Consider the following 16052-nt stretch of genomic DNA (forward strand, 5'->3'; position numbering starts at 1 on the left):
CAGCGGAACGATTACTTACAAGAGCAGTTAGAGTATTATCGCTTCGAGCAATAAGACGAAGGAGAGCGTGAAGCCGAAGCCGTGGCGGAGTTTGAGCCGTTCTCAGCGGCAGTGAGGGAGGTGGCTATCCCGGATATCATGAAGAATATCGTTCTTGAAACGTATAGCGGAAAGGCCAATCCAAAGGAGCATCTGCTTTATTTCAACACGAAAATGGTAATTAGCGCTGCTTCCGACGCGGTGAAATGCAGGATGTTCCCATTGACGTTCAAAGGCACGGCCATGGCTTGGTTTACGACCTTCCCTCGGGGATCTATCACAAATTTTCGCGACTTCTCATCGAAGTTCCTCGTCCAGATCTCCGCGAGCAAAACCAAGTAGGTAACAACCGATGACCTATACAATGTCCGCCAATGAGAGGGTGAAATGACCGAGGTGACCGCTGGCGCGGCGAATGACAGCAGGGAAATCGATATAAAGGGGACCGTCAGCAAGATGATTGCAGGCGAGACGATCACCGTCGTACGTCGACCACTGACAAGAAAGAAAGAAACGCTGGCAACAAGGAAGAAGGGGGCAGAAGAAACCTTCAACAAAGATCTCGATCCACCAGTTGGGACGATAAATACAATCGCATGTGGCTTTGGTGGAGGCGGCGACACAGCCTCGGCTAGACGAAGGCATGTAAGGACGGTGACTTCAGTACGAAAGTATGAAACCCCATTTGGTTTTCATCACCCAGATATCGTGATATCATCAGCAGATTTTGAGGGAATCAAGACGCATAAAGATGATCCTGTGGTAGTAATGGTAAGGATCAATATCTTTAATGTGCGAAGAGTTCTTTTGGACCAGGGAAGTTCTGCAGACATTATCTACGGCGATGCGTTCGATCAGTTGGGATTAACAGACAAGGACTTGATGCCATACACTAGGACTCTGGTGGGTTTTTAAGGAGAGCAGGTCTGGGTGCGTGGCTACCTGGATTTAGACACAGTTTTTGATGTTGATGAGAACTCCAAGCTCCTGCGTGTAAGGTATTTGATATTGCAGGTCGTGGCATCATACAATGTCATCATCGGACGAAACACGCTCAACCGTCTCTGCGCGGTGATTTCAACGGCTCACCTGGCGGTGAAGTATCCACTAATCTGCGGAAAGGTGGAAAAAGTCGTGGTCGATCAGAGGAGAGCGAGGGAATGCTACAGCAACTGCCTTAGTTTATATGATAAGAAGGGAGTTAATGATGGGCACAGGTGTCATGAAATTGAAGTCTTTGAGGGTGGATGGAAACAGCCAGCTGCACAGGGCCAAAGTACCGCGAGAAGGAGGGAGCAGCAGATCAGCGAAAGCGTAAGAAGGTCAAGAAAAGATCGAAGTCAGGACAGAGAAAGCCGAGAGACAGGGCATAATGAACAATCTACTTGCACCATTGATAAGAGGCGTTGGGAGAATTGGGATATGGACGCATCCAGTAGGGGCGTGCTAGCAATTGAGCCCAGGCTTACCGCCGAGCAAGATGGGCGCCTGGATAGGTTGGTAGAGGACAACGTGGATCTCTTTAGCTGGGAGCAAGAGGAGGCAATGTGTAAGACCTGGATTTACAGGACAAGTTAATTTCCTACTCACACGTAGAATCGGTGTAAGCGTGACAGGAGTTTGATGTTTGAGAAAGATCAATGAAGGATAAAGTTCAGGAATAGCTTGAGGAATGTTGCGTAGTTGCTTTCGGAGTTAGTGCGAGTCGTCTGCACACCTGCCTTATGGCGAGCGTGTCCAGTATAGGCTAATTTCGCTTTAGAGCAACGTTTTAGGTGAGATTTCGAATCCTTGGAAAATTTAAAGATTCTCTTTATTTTTCCTTCGACCAGTGTTTCATTTCGGAACTCTGGACTGTACGCACGATAGGTTTTACTTTTCGGAAGTTCGACGACGCTAATTTCTTTGCTTCGAAACCCTAGTTTCGAGCGATGGATGAAGACTTTTTCTATTCGGGACTTCTAACGAAGTTTCCGTCCGCGTTGCCAGATTTGTTTCGACGTTTCCAATCTTTCTTCAGAAGGAAGTTTTGTCTTTTGAGCATCACAGCAAAAAGTTACACCGCTTTTGGGATTTTAGATATCGTTTTTCCCAAATGTTAGATATTTGTTTTGGGTTCTGGAAATCTGTCGCCAGAATCTCTCTTAGAATTCCTCGGTGAACGTGCTGCAAAAATCGGAATCGTGAAATTTTCATTTTCCCGCGATTTCACCTGCCTATAAATAGCTCGAAAATCAAAATATCTTGCCATTTTCCTTCTCTTGCGGCCGCGAGTTTGAGGAGAGCTTGGGGGAGAAAATTTTTCGCGAAAACTCGACCAATCTTCGTGCAGTTCGTCCCTACTTCGAGGTACTGAGGTAACTAGCATGATTCTTTCTACTGCGTTTCTGAAGTCGTTTCTGTGCTCACAGTTTTGAGCTTTTTGTAAAACTGTTCGTTTTCTCTGATTTCTTGCTTGGGTTATCTTCCCTACGTTCCCAAGAGTCTAAAACCTCTGTCAGTAATCGTCGATTGCGATCCAGTTGTCAAGGATCAGAAAAACTGATTCAAAACCCTTTTTGTCTCACATTTCGAAACTTTATTGTCGAAAAGACGTAATCTGACTTCGTGCCTTTAGGATTTGTTGTCACGGATGTCGTTAGGATCATTGTTGTCAAATTTGTTTTCCGAACTGATAACTTTGAGGTTTTGAGCTTTTATTTTGGACCAAAACGCCCCTGAACGGCCGTATTTTGATCCGATTGTCCGAAAATTGTTCCGACAGTTTCTTTGCCTTAGTTTTACCCTAAAACTACCTTGTAAACAGATTTGATCGAAGAAAAAGAGCCGGAGCCCTTTTTCTCTTAGGGCCGTGAGCTTGTAGTGTTGGGGGGAGTTTTCGTTTTCGAAAACTTGTCTTTTCGCTTCCGATTGATGTATTCTGAAGCTTTAATGCTTTGTCTATCGTTAATGTGTTGTATTGTGATCGAACTAATCGATTTTGTTTGGATTCTGCTTTTTCTTCTCCGAGGTTCAGTTGAAGGAACTTTGGAAGTTTTAAAGCATTTCTGTGAAGGAGATTTTGTTTGCGAGGCTGGAGCAGCTCGAGGTTAGGGCAACTTACATATTAGCTATGATTGCATGATAGGCGTCGATAAATTCGACTTATGTTTTATCTGATGTTGATTATGATGATGAGTTGATGTTATGATGCTTTTCCATAACTTGTGATGTTGTGATATTGTTGGATTGTGCGTTTTGACGCGATTTCGGAGTGGTGAACCTCTGAACTGGTTAAAGTTGGTGTTTCGGGTTGGATGAACAACCCTAGGCAAGTCCAAATGTGGGGTTTGAGACTTAGCCATATGTTGGAATTCTTAGACTTTCCCCGGGAAATGTATTTTGGTTGGTTGATCTTTGAAAACTTAGAATGATAGAGCTTTGAAAAACTAAAGACTTGGGAAACTTAGACTTTGAGAAATAAACTCATAATTTGACTAATTCGAATTGAAACAATTTTTATTAACGTTTAAGCATAGGAGAACTGAAGGGGAAAATATTTACGAAAGACGGGGAAAAGTCGACTTTTGTTGTGGGTTTTGGAATTGGGGAAAGCCACTGAGGTGAGCTACGGTGATGATTGAAAGTCACCGAGTACTTTAAGTACTCTTGTTGTTGGGGTGTGTTGTATTGACCGACACTAAACCCTTGTGTACTCTTGTTGTTGGGGTGTGTTGTATTGACCGACACTAAACCCTTGTGTACTATTGTGGTGGGAGTTGTGTTGTATTGACCGACACTAACTCCGAGTCGTGTTGTATTGACCGACACTGACTCTGGCTTTGTTTGTGGGTTTCGTGGTGGGAGTTGTGTTGTATTGACCGACACTTACTCCGAGTTGTGTTGTATTGACCGACATTAACTCTTGGGTTGTTTTGAGATTGGGTTTGAGCTAAATGCTTGTGTGGTGAGGACGATTCGATGTTTGGCTAACCATATTGCATCAATCGGGTGAATAACGGGAATGGTTCACCTGTGCATCTCATGGTGAATAACGAGAATGGTTCACCAATGTGTTAATGATGAATAACGGGAATGGTTCATCATACAGTGAATAACGGGAATGGTTCACCAAGGGTGAATAACGGGAATGGTTCACCAAGGATGAATAACGGGAATGGTTCATCCATAGTGAAGAACAGGAATGCTTCACTTGTGGCGAACGGGAACGCGTCACAATCCGGATCATATTGTGCATTTCACGCATACATTCATTCTGACTTGAATTGTGTGTTGTTTGATTATTGAAGCATTGTTAGAGCCATAACATGCTAGGATTATCTATATGTTATATAACAACATATATATCTATACCCCATATCACCTGTTGAGTGTATATCTACTTTATTCTATGAGTTGACCCTAGCGCCTTGGCTTTGGTTTCATGTTTGTGTTTGGGTGGTCGGCCTGCTGCCAGATGTCGATGGCCGACTGGTTCTCGATGGTCTCTCCCTCGGGGGGGATCAGGTTTGAGTTGGTGGATCGACACGCCCCCACCGCTTGGGTGATCGATGTTGTGGGTCATCGAGCGACGTACCGGGGAAGGGTCATGGAGGACCAGACTGACGAGCGTGGACGTCTGACAAAAGGAGTTCTACGACGCATGGAGCTGAGCCTCAACTTGCCGTCTTCAGTTCGCTGTGGACTCGGTTACGTGAGCAGTTATGGGAGGGTAGGTTTAGTCAGGCGTCATATTGTGTAGAGCTCTGATTCGTTTTGCTTTTGGGACAGGGTAAGTTCCCGACGCATGACTTTTTGTGTGGTTCTCTTACTGAGGGATCACAGTGAGTCATTCGCACCATAGGGGTCTTTGCTTAGGCCATTTTGAGGCCGACTTTCTCCTAGTGGGTTGTAATTATAAACTTTCTCACTCACATTTCTGGGTCTGTATATATTTGCCTACGGGCACACTACTTTGGAGTCACTGCGAGTGCGCGTGACGTGGAAGTGCAGCTGAGGCTGTACATGTTTATATTTGATGTATATTGGTTAGTTTAGTGGTTGAGCTATGTCCTTATTTTCTATTGCTTGATTTAAAAGGAATCAAACGAAAAAAAAAATTACCTGTTTTCCGTGTAGAGTTATTTTTGGTTACTAAAGTGGCACCCGGAAATCGGGGTGTTACATTGTGGTATCAGAGCTTAGTCGAGTCTTTCGGGAGTCTTTGGGGAATAGGTCTTCTGTGCTACGTTGTGTGACTCTGCAAAGAGTGAAAATTGATTGTCTGCAGAGCGATTTTCGCTCTAATTGTTTGCGTTACTACTTAACCATAATGAATGGGTTGTTTAGTGCTACCGTAGGGTTAGTACTAATTGGACGTTTGATGAGACATAGGATGGTGGACCTTAACCGGATGGCGGAGGCAATAGCTACACTGATCGAGGCAATGATGAACCAGGCTGCGGAAGACTCTTACATGCGCGCTGAAGAGGCTGCACGTGAGCATCACCAACGACTGACGGCGACGGCGATGTATCAACAAAGAGGAGTGAACCAAACAGGAGCTGGGGGACCAATGAGGTCAGGTTCCCAAGGCTACAACAGAAGGGAGAGCTACCATCAGTGGGGACCGTATCAGCGTCCCGAGAGAAGATACCTTATCTCAAGAGTGTACAAACCAACAACTGCTGATACTGGAGGGAAGTCAGTTGGTGACAAAGGTGTGACATGTTTTCGTTGCGGAAAGTTTGGGCATTTTGCTAACAAGTGCTCAGTGATTGGACGGAGATGCTTCAAGTGTAACCGAGAGGGGCATCTAGCTGTGAACTGCAAGACACTCCAGGAGGGAACGTCTGACAGTAAGATGAAAGGGAATGATGCTACCGGAGGGACAGGAAACAAGACTTCGGAAAAAACAGTGACGTGTTACAGGTGCAGGAAAGTCGGGCACTATGCTAGTAGGTGTAAGATCAAGGGAAGCATATGCTTCAATTGCAACCAACCGAGACATATCTCCAGAGATTGCAAGGCACCCAAGGGCGAATCATCAGGGAATGCTGGGAAAGGAAAACAACTTGCTGCAGAGGAAGAGGTTTACATCAAGGAGGGTGCAAGAGTTGAGGAGTTGAACGAGGAAGAACGTGGGGACGACGGTAATATTTTAACTGCCTTCTTATTCTAGGATAACTTAGACTATGATCTTATGATTATTATCCCTAGTAGGACCTTATTCGAGGTTGCTCGTGATTTAACTATAGAGGATACACGAGGTCTAGAATAGCACGCGGAGCTAGGGAGTTGTTTTACCGATGCGTCGATAAGGAAGCTAGGATCTCAGGGAGATTCCTTATGGGTACGAAACGTAGGATTTTAGGGCGTTTAGTTCTGAAGCGGAGTCGTCAAGGATCTAGAGGGTAGGAGGGACTCAGATGTGCATGGTATTCCAAAGATTCGAGATTTTTGCTGATGTTGTTCTGAAGACGTACCTGGACTACCGCCAGTGCGCGATGTAGAGTTTGTGACAGACATTGTACCCGGAACCGGACCGATTTCGACTGCACCTTACCGTAGGGCACCTGCGGAGTTAGTAGAGTTGAAATCTCAGTTGGAGGATCTTTCAGCAAAAGGATTCATTCGACTAAGTTGTTCACCGCGGGCGAGCATTTTTAACTAGGCCAAGCCTTGGGCAACCCACATGGCCTTTGGGTCCCGAGCAACCATAAGTCCCCACCTAATAAGGCTGGTGGGGCCACAGCTGATCTTACGGGAAAAGCGTGTGAACAAAGCCTCGTGATGACCCGGGTTTATATGATGTTTTTATGGTTTTTCCTTGTAGGTTTTGAGTCTTTTTCTTGTGTCTCATGTAGTGTTTCATGCATTCTCATGCATTTTTATTCTTTTCTTTAGTCTTTATTTTGTTTTGGTAATTTAGTAGTTTTATAGGTAGTTTTCTTGCATTTTAAGTAAAGTTTAGGACTTGCATGGTTTTGTTGTGTTTTATGAAGGACCTCTTGTGCTAATGAGCTCTTGGAGCTTCTAGAATCTTCCTTGACTTGTTGGTTAGGTTTGGAGAGCAGAAACTGAAGGAGAAAGAAGGTCAAGAAGCATGGAATTGATGAAGAACATAAAGAGGATTGAAAAGAGGAGTTTCAGAAGTCAAAAAGTCCTTTTCAGGCGAGCTTAAGCGCCTAGGCGCTGGGAATGGGCGCCTAGGCGCCAATTAGCTCCAGAAAGCATGTTTTGGGCATGCAATTGGCGCTCAGGCGCTCTGAATTGGCGCCTGAGCGCCCAGAACAGCCCAGCCTCGTTTATTTTGCCTATAAATAGGATTTTAGTCATTTTCTTTTGTAATCTTGGATACTTTGTAAAATTCAGAGGTAGAGGATCATCTAGGAGAGTGAGAGAAGGCTTCCAAGCTTGTAATTCAGGTTCTTAGCCAAGCATGGCACTTGCCATGCTTGGCTAATCTCTCTTCTTTTGCTTTGGATTTCTTTGTAAGACTTTTTATATTTGAGTTATAATCTTAAGTTCTTTCCCACATGTTCTTCTTCTTCCCTTGAATCCCATTATCTGAATTTCAATCTAAGCTTGTATGCATGCTTGCTTTATACTATTCTATAATCAGAACGGAAGTTTGTTATAGATTAAGGAACCGATTTGGGATTACCCCTTCTATACTTGCTACTAGGAATAGAGGAAGGGTTGGGGTTTGATGGCCTGAAATTGCATGATCTAAAACCTCATATAAATGACTAAGTACACAAGGAATTGGGCTTAGCTTTTAGTGTGAGAGAATTGCTTATGTGAGGAATCAATAAGTGAGTAACTAGGCTATATCATCAAGGAGAGATCCATGAGAACATGTGCATAGAATGATGTGCTTAAATTGACTAGTTGAACAAGAACCCAAAGCATGTTATTTTCTGAATTGTCTTTTTATTTTCCTTTTTCCTTATTACTACTTCAACATATCTCTTATTCAATAAAACCAACCTTCAAACTCAAAGCTTAAACCGAATCTATTCACTCACAGTCCCTGTGGTTCGATATTTAAAACCGGGTGGATTCCGTACACTTGCTGATTTACCAACAAGTTTTTGGCGCCGTTGCCGGGGATTGTTTGTGATTTTTGGTTTGAGTTACGAGTTTGAGGTAAAGTCTACCTAAGACTCAAACTTAGGGCTGAATGGGAGACAACCCATGTTTCTTTTTTCTATTTTACGTTTTATCTTTTGTTTAGTGTTTCAGGAAATAAAAAGGATACAAACTTGGAAGCACTCAACCACTTGGAAGGAGGTTCTTTTCTTACTCTGAATTTTAGTCCATGCATTTTTAGTATATTTTTCTTTTATAGATTTTGTTTAACTTTTTTATCATGCATTTGGTTTTTATAGAGTCTTTCATACCTTGGTCTTTTTACCCTTTACTCAAATGACATGTTCCCAAGTCTTGTTCACTCACATGACGCTGGTTTTGAAAATGTTTTTAAGTGGATACTTTGTGCTTTCTTTTGGGGAGTGATTGTATGTTTGGGAAAGAGAGGACGAGACTTCGGTCTTCTAAGGGTTGTCTTGAGGATATAGTTGATTTGAGTCCACAAGGGTCCATCTTTGACCCTTCACTATATAATTTCCTTGGAGGATCCTGACTCACTTGCACTTCTTGGTTCTGTGTTTCATTTTATGCCTCCTTGAGTGTAGCTTTAGGAGACTTGCATTCTTGAGACTGGTAGGTTTTCTTGGACTTCAGAGCTTGTATTGTATATTTGTCCCTAGTCGACCCTTTTGAGCCTTATGGAGATTCTATTGTTACCTTGTTTATTGGGCTGGATGATTGGTTGGATTCAATAGGGAGTTGTGGTTCTTAACTCTTAATGGAGCTAGTTTATAAAAAATGCAATTGTCTCTTGCTCCAAAGAAAAAATTGAAAAAAGTCAAAAGAAAAAAATGAGCTCCATGGAATGGGTGGAGTTCCAAAAAAAAAAGAAAAAATTCTGAAACAAAAGGGGGTTGAGAGACTTGTGTGCTAAGTATCAATTGCTTTAGGCTCCGGTTTTCATGAAGGACCACACTCAAAATCTTGTGCAACCTTAGTCTTCCTTAGGGACCACCTACCATGTGCTTTACCTAGCCAACATTACAACCCTTTTGAAGTCTCATTCAATAATGCATTGTCAACTTTAGTTGCTCTTGAGGAAATGATTCTCAGAACCTATGAACTTGCTTGTGTGCTCAGTGCACTAAACAATTGTCTCATGCTAGGATGTTAGCTCTAAATGCTTCTCATAGTGGACTCTAATTCTTCTTTATCTAAGAGTAGCATGAAGTTGATTGTTGAATCTTTCTCTTGGAACTAGCTACATTCACTTGATCCCCCGGTGTTCTAAAACAGTATCCCTCTTTTGGCATGTGTGTTGGGAGCAATTCTTTGTGCTTGAGGGCAAGCTAATCTTAGTGACGCTCGAGGGCGAGCTGTCGTTGAGTAAAGTGGTGTGATGACCCGGGTTTATATGATGTTTTTATGGTTTTTCCTTGTAGGCTTTGAGTCTTTTTCTTGTGTCTCATGTAGTGTTTCATGCATTCTCATGCATTTTTATTCTTTTCTTTAGTCTTTATTTTGTTTTGGTAATTTAGTAGTTTTATAGGTAGTTTTCTTGCATTTTAAGTAAAGTTTAGGACTTGCATGGTTTTGTTGTGTTTTATGAAGGACCTCTTGTGCTAATGAGCTCTTGGAGCTTCTAGAATCTTCCTTGACTTGTTGGTTAGGTTTGGAGAGCAGAAACTGAAGGAGAAAGAAGGCCAAGAAGCATGGAATTGATGAAGAACTTAAAGAGGATTGAAAAGAGGAGTTTCAGAAGTCAAAAAGTCCTTTTCAGGCGAGCTTAAGCGCCTAGGCGCTGGGAATGGGCGCCTAGGCGCCAATTAGCTCCAGAAAGCATGTTTTGGGCATGCAATTGGCGCTCAGGCGCTCTGAATTGGCGCCTGAGCGCCCAGAACAGCCCAGCCTCGTTTATTTTGCCTATAAATAGGATTTTAGTCATTTTCTTTTGTAATCTTGGATACTTTGTAAAATTCAGAGGTAGAGGATCATCTAGGAGAGTGAGAGAAGGCTTCCAAGCTTGTAATTCAGGTTCTTAGCCAAGCATGGAACTTGCCATGCTTGGCTAATCTCTCTTCTTTTGCTTTGGATTTCTTTGTAAGACTTTTTATATTTGAGTTATAATCTTAAGTTCTTTCCCACATGTTCTTCTTCTTCCCTTGAATCCCATTATCTGAATTTCAATCTAAGCTTGTATGCATGCTTGCTTTATACTATTCTATAATCAGAACGGAAGTTTGTTATAGATTAGGGAACCGATTTGGGATTACCCCTTCTATACTTGCTACTAGGAATAGAGGAAGGGTTGGGGTTTGATGGCCTGAAATTGCATGATCTAAAACCTCATATAAATGACTAAGTACACAAGGAATTGGGCTTAGCTTTTAGTGTGAGAGAATTGCTTATGTGAGGAATCAATAAGTGAGTAACTAGGCTATATCATCAAGGAGAGATCCATGAGAACATGTGCATAGAATGATGTGCTTAAATTGACTAGTTGAACAAGAACCCAAAGCATGTTATTTTCTGAATTGTCTTTTTATTTTCCTTTTTCCTTATTACTACTTCAACATATCTCTTATTCAATAAAACCAACCTTCAAACTCAAAGCTTAAACCGAATCTATTCACTCACAGTCCCTGTGGTTCGATATTTAAAACCGGGTGGATTCCGTACACTTGCGGATTTACCAACACCTCGGTCAAAGGCAAAAGTCCTAGTTATACTCAGCACACTCTCAAGGTTATTCACGCGAAACTCGAATTCAAGCACTGGAGACATGGGTGAAATGGGGACGTAACGTAAGGCGAGACACGTAGCGAGTTGCCAGACTCGCTCATTCGTTCATTCATTCATTTATCCATTCACTATGTATTTGCTCGTTTATTCATTAAAACATGAAGTCATAAAAAAAATTATTTTATTCATTCAAGCCAGTTGAGTACATTCAAAATGGAGGATTCATCCTCATTACATGATACCAATCTAGCATTGTTGCTAGCTGCCTATCTAAGATACACCTCTGAAATATCAGTTGCGCCATCTCATTCTTGCACACTCTTCCTTTCGCTCCTCTGTGTCGTCTTCTCGGAGCTCCAGTTCCCATTACCAACCACCAATCTGTCTGGTGATTTCAGCCTCCTCTTGGAGGATCCCGCCTAGCTCCTCCACGTAATCCAGAAAGATGCGAATTGCCGCATCCAGAACCGAATTCGGCTCCATTGCCAACAACCGACAGACTAGCTGACGGATGTGGCCTACTGACGTCCTCCGGTAGTATAATGCGGCATACAGGTTCTGCTCGAAAGCGCTTTCTCTCAATTCTTTCAGAGCTCTCTCATAGTTTGCCATGGTTGATTCTTTTCAAGTTTGTTCCTCTCCCTCAGATAGCCTTGCTATTTATATTCATGGAACGCTTGCTAGCATTTAACATTGAAACACCTTCCCGAGACTCCGTTACAAGGTCATCTTTGAATGTCTTAAATTCACTTGGCCGGTGGTAAACGATGATCCTCTATTGGGATTAAAGGATGAGGCGTTTCGGGAATAAAGGTCAGGAATTTGCAGATTGGTTGACCCGCGCGTTTGCAGCCCAAGAGTTCCCTTAGCGTGTTACATGCGGCTTACACGAGCCAGGTCACCAGGACTCATGATGGGCATGGCTTCAACGGGGAGGGGCTGGGACCCGAAATTTGTTGCGGTCGACTTACTCAGTTAAAAATAAAATAATAATAAAAAAATAAACAAGAAGTAGAGCGAAAAAAGTAAAGCATGACGAAGCAAAACACAAAGGGAGCTCGGAATCTTCATTACAAGAGGACAGAAAAATAGATTGTTGTTACACGGCTGATTTAAGTATTATTAACATCTTTATCTTGCTCTACGTCTTCTTCGTTCAGAAAATGCTCGACAACGAAGCCGGGAGGATCGTCGGTGAAATTCTGGCAGGTGTAACTGGAATGTTCTACCAGATGTCTAAGACATCTTGTACAACAATATGAACAACACAGCAAATAATGCAGCAAGATAACCACTGAAAAACGATAAAGAACACAGGAAATTGTTAACCCAGTTCGGTGCAATATCACCTACGCCTGGAGGGTTTTCACCCAAGAGAGATAATCCACTATTATAGAGAAATTGTACAAAAAGGTCTTACACAAACTGCCCTAGTTCAACTACCTTTTCTACCTATCTCTACCCGTGGACTATTACTTAGGTCTCCCCCTAAGTATGAGCACTCCCTTTCACTCTCTTACAATCACTGCCACAGTGATTGAACTCAAGTATGAGTTACAAAGACAGATCTCAAGATCACACAGATCACACTCACCCTTAGCTCACAGCAAAGACATAAAGCTGCTAAGAGTACACAACAGTATAAACTCGATGAAAACCCTAATACAATCAAAATGTTCCTCACATTAAGTCTAGGTCTTGAGTCTTCATATAGTCTTCTAGGCATTGTCTTCATTGGGCTTGAATGATCACATGGTCCATACACAAATCAGGAAGTTGTTAAAAGAAAACCAGTCAAGTAACAAATCTACAGAGGATCCTCGGCCAATTAACAATAAAAGCATATTTCAACTTCCATATTTATCTTCAATTTAAACCCCCTTGAACCGGGTTTAAATATACCACAGAATATTCCTTGACGGCGCACAAAAGCTTCTAGTAAAACCTAACTTGAAAACGAAGCTTAATACCAAATAACCAACTAACAGCAGATACTCCGGGACAGATGTCGCAGGCAAGATGTTACAACATCGGGTCCGACATGTTGGCACACACATACTTAGCTAAAATGCAGACAACCAAACAAAGAAACAACAATCTCCCCCTTTGTCAAATTTTAGCTAATACACTACACTACAATAAGACCTCTTCAGAACTCAATTATCAACTTGAAATACCAGAGAGGAGTGAAACAAATTAAACCAAGGTAGCTTCCAGCATCTTTCAACAACATAGCTATCATCATCAACTATGAACATCAAAAGCAGTAACAGAGACTAATAGAGTACAACACAGTAGAAAAACACTCATGTCAACATAGCATCAGTATTAAGAGCTACTTCTACACTTACTACATATCACTTATCATCATACCATTTCTCCCCCTTATTAGCATAATTTGGCAAAGGCTCATTAAAAATAGGCATACTATTATAGAACATCCAGTAGAGAATTCAAGAGCACAAATCCACAATCAGACTTATTACAGACCAGGAGCAAATGTAGTAGATATAGTGCCACACAAGGCTGTTGCAAATACATCCAAAAACAAACAAACTACAGAGAGGTGCTACGAGGGCTAGAACAGGTGGAACCAGTGACATCCTCCTTCTCCTCGTCATCAGACTCCTCATTTTCCCTTTCAGATGCATCATCATCCTCGCCTGCAGTTTCATACTGAGCCTCTTCTTCCTCATTAGCAACAGAATCACCCTCAACATTCTCAGCAATGTCTTCACTATTGCATTCCTCAGCAACAGCAGCATGAACCTGTGATAAGGCTTGGATGAGCTTGTCCACACTCTTCTTCCTAATCTAGGAAGCCTGAATAGTGGCATCCAAGGATTTGGAGACATCCCTCAATTCAGCCAAAATATCATCCCTGCTTGAACCAACTTCCTGAGTACCACTGGTACTAGCAGGACCCTTTGCTGCAGATAGCATAATGTCTGAAACATGTGTCCCAACAAACAAGCGATAATCAAACTTGAAAGGCATAGGTCTCTTACCTTGAGGTTCATCAGGCCTCACAACATGAGGATGTTGTTTGACAATTAGTTCAGACAATAGGTATGGAAATAGGATATGCAGTCTCACAGCATAGAAGCCTGCATGCTTCAGAGTCTGATAAAAAACAAGCTTGCCAAAGTCAAATTCACCACCAGTGCCAATCAGATAGAGCATTCTCGCAAGGGGAGGAGTTACACCCGAGAGATGATTGATGGCCATCAAATTTGCACATCCAATCTTGAAAAGAACAGCATACTTGGTAGTCAACTTCCCAGAGGAGAGCAATCCTTTCTTTGGCCACTTCTTGACCATCTTCCCAGTCAGGGTCTTAGCAACTCTATTCAATTCAGGTTCTTCATCAAGTCCAGCCACTGGTCTTCTTCCCAGAAACTCATTCACAACTTCAGGAGAGAAATTAACACACTTTCCTCTAACATATACCCTCCTATATTTAGAACTGCTCTCATCATCACAGTCAGTAGGGATGTTCACAATGAACTCCATAACCAGATGAGTAAAGCATCTGCCAATGTCCTTGACAGTCTTCATCAAACCTGCATTAACCAACAGAGTCATAATTTCCTTGAGTTCCAAGGCATCTTCTTGAAGTTCCCTCTCTATGGCTAACCTTCTCTGAAAAACAAACTTCCAACTTTGTGCAGAACTGGCAAAGTGGAAGGATACATTGTCAATGGGTGCTTCTGGAACATTCAAAGGAATTCTCTTCCCCTTGATCCGTTTCTTGGCTAAAGTGGCGATGTCAGGGACATCTGGCTCGACTTCTGGTTCAGAATCTGTTGCAGCAACATGTTTCCTCTTTCTTCCAGTGGAGGAAGCTATCCTTTCCTCCTTCTTTGCTTTCTTTGTCTTCTTCTCAGGAACTGAGACCTGAGATGCTTTTGGAGTTTTAGGAGTCTGAGAACCAGAACCCTTTTTCTTCTCTCCTTTTTGACCTGCAACATGCTTGCTTGCAGACACTGTAGCCTTCTTTCCCGCAGTGGCCTTCTTGGGCACTTCTTCATCATCTGAGTGCTCTTCTTCAGAGACAATCAACACTTGTTCCTTACCCTTCCTTGACAAAGGCTCCGGAGTTTTCTCATGAGATATTTCAACAGAGGGAGTCTTTTCACTTGAAGATTCCTGATTAGCAACATCAGTATCATCTTCCTTCTCCGCATCAGATTCACTAGGGTTTGCTTCAGAATTTGGTTCAGAATCACGATCAACCAGTGATTCAACATTTGGCACGACATCCTGTGCAGTTGCAACATCAGCAAATGCCTCCAAGACATTGTGGATAACTTGATCTGCTTCAGCATTGACGACATCGCTTTCTTGATTATCATCGACCGGTGGATCAGGAATGGAATCTTCCGAGATATCCTGAACACTTGATGCTTTCCCTATGCCTCGCTTGACAACATGCTTGATCCTCATGCTCCTTGTCCTCTTGGCAGGTCCAGACGATTCTGGAGAGGCAATTTTCGCAACGGAACGAGTAACCCTAGAGGGAGTAGAAATAACAGTCTTCAAACCAAGAAATTTGACTCCATGAGAGTTCTTGATAGGTTTGGGACCGGTGACAATCTTCTTTCCAGAGTCTTGAGTCATGATTGAGAGTAACTTGACACAAGTACAAAAATAACCGTTAGAGAGCAAAGAATTCAAAGAGAGAGAATGATTCAAGTTTGTAAAACCAAGACAAATCAGTTATGTGTCTTCGACAACTGCATCAAGGGCGGTTAAACAGAAGAAATTATAGTCGTTGCCCTTGACAAGTGTCAATAACTTCTATAAGTCAGTTATTACGCAAATCCCCAATTTTCCTCTCAACTCCTCAAACTTAGCCGCATCCATTGCTTTTGTGAAGATATCTGCTAACTGCAAATTTGTTTCCACATGCTCAAGAATGATAATTTTTCCTTCAACCAAATCTCTAATAAAGTGGTGACGAATGTCAATGTGCTTAGTCCTGTTATGTTGAATCGGATTTCTTGAAATGTTGATGGCACTCAGGTTGTCACAGTATAATGTCATTACATCTTGCTCGACATTATATTCCTTCAGCATCTGCTTCATCCATAGGAGTTGAGTACACCCACTTCCAGCAGTTATATATTCAGCCTCAGCAGTAGATAGAGAGACACAATTCTGCTTTTTGTTGAACCAAGATATGAGATTATTACCAA

General features: G+C 42.4%; 1 protein-coding gene across 1 annotated transcript; it reads right to left on the reverse strand.

Moving 5' to 3' along the window:
• Positions 1-13410: 13410 nt before the first annotated feature.
• Positions 13411-15474, reverse strand: LOC130712767 (uncharacterized). Its single transcript, XM_057562584.1, has 2 exons — positions 13750-15474; positions 13411-13668 (listed from the first exon to the last, which is right to left on the reverse strand). Exons 1-2 carry the CDS (start codon positions 15472-15474, stop codon positions 13411-13413), a joined length of 1983 nt encoding a protein of 660 aa, XP_057418567.1.
• Positions 15475-16052: the final 578 nt, after the last annotated feature.

Source organism: Lotus japonicus, chromosome 4 (assembly GCF_012489685.1).
Source record: "Lotus japonicus ecotype B-129 chromosome 4, LjGifu_v1.2".
NCBI classification, from domain to species: domain Eukaryota; kingdom Viridiplantae; phylum Streptophyta; class Magnoliopsida; order Fabales; family Fabaceae; genus Lotus; species Lotus japonicus.

Bases quoted from the DNA above. Each gene is read 5' to 3' on its own strand.
- LOC130712767 (XM_057562584.1), bottom strand. From the start codon at position 15,474: ATGACTCAAGACTCTGGAAAGAAGATTGTCACCGGTCCCAAACCTATC. The intron at 13,669-13,749 runs GTTGGTTCAAGC...CAGGCTTCCTAG, and splicing joins GTACCAGTGGTACTCAGGAA to ATTAGGAAGAAGAGTGTGGA.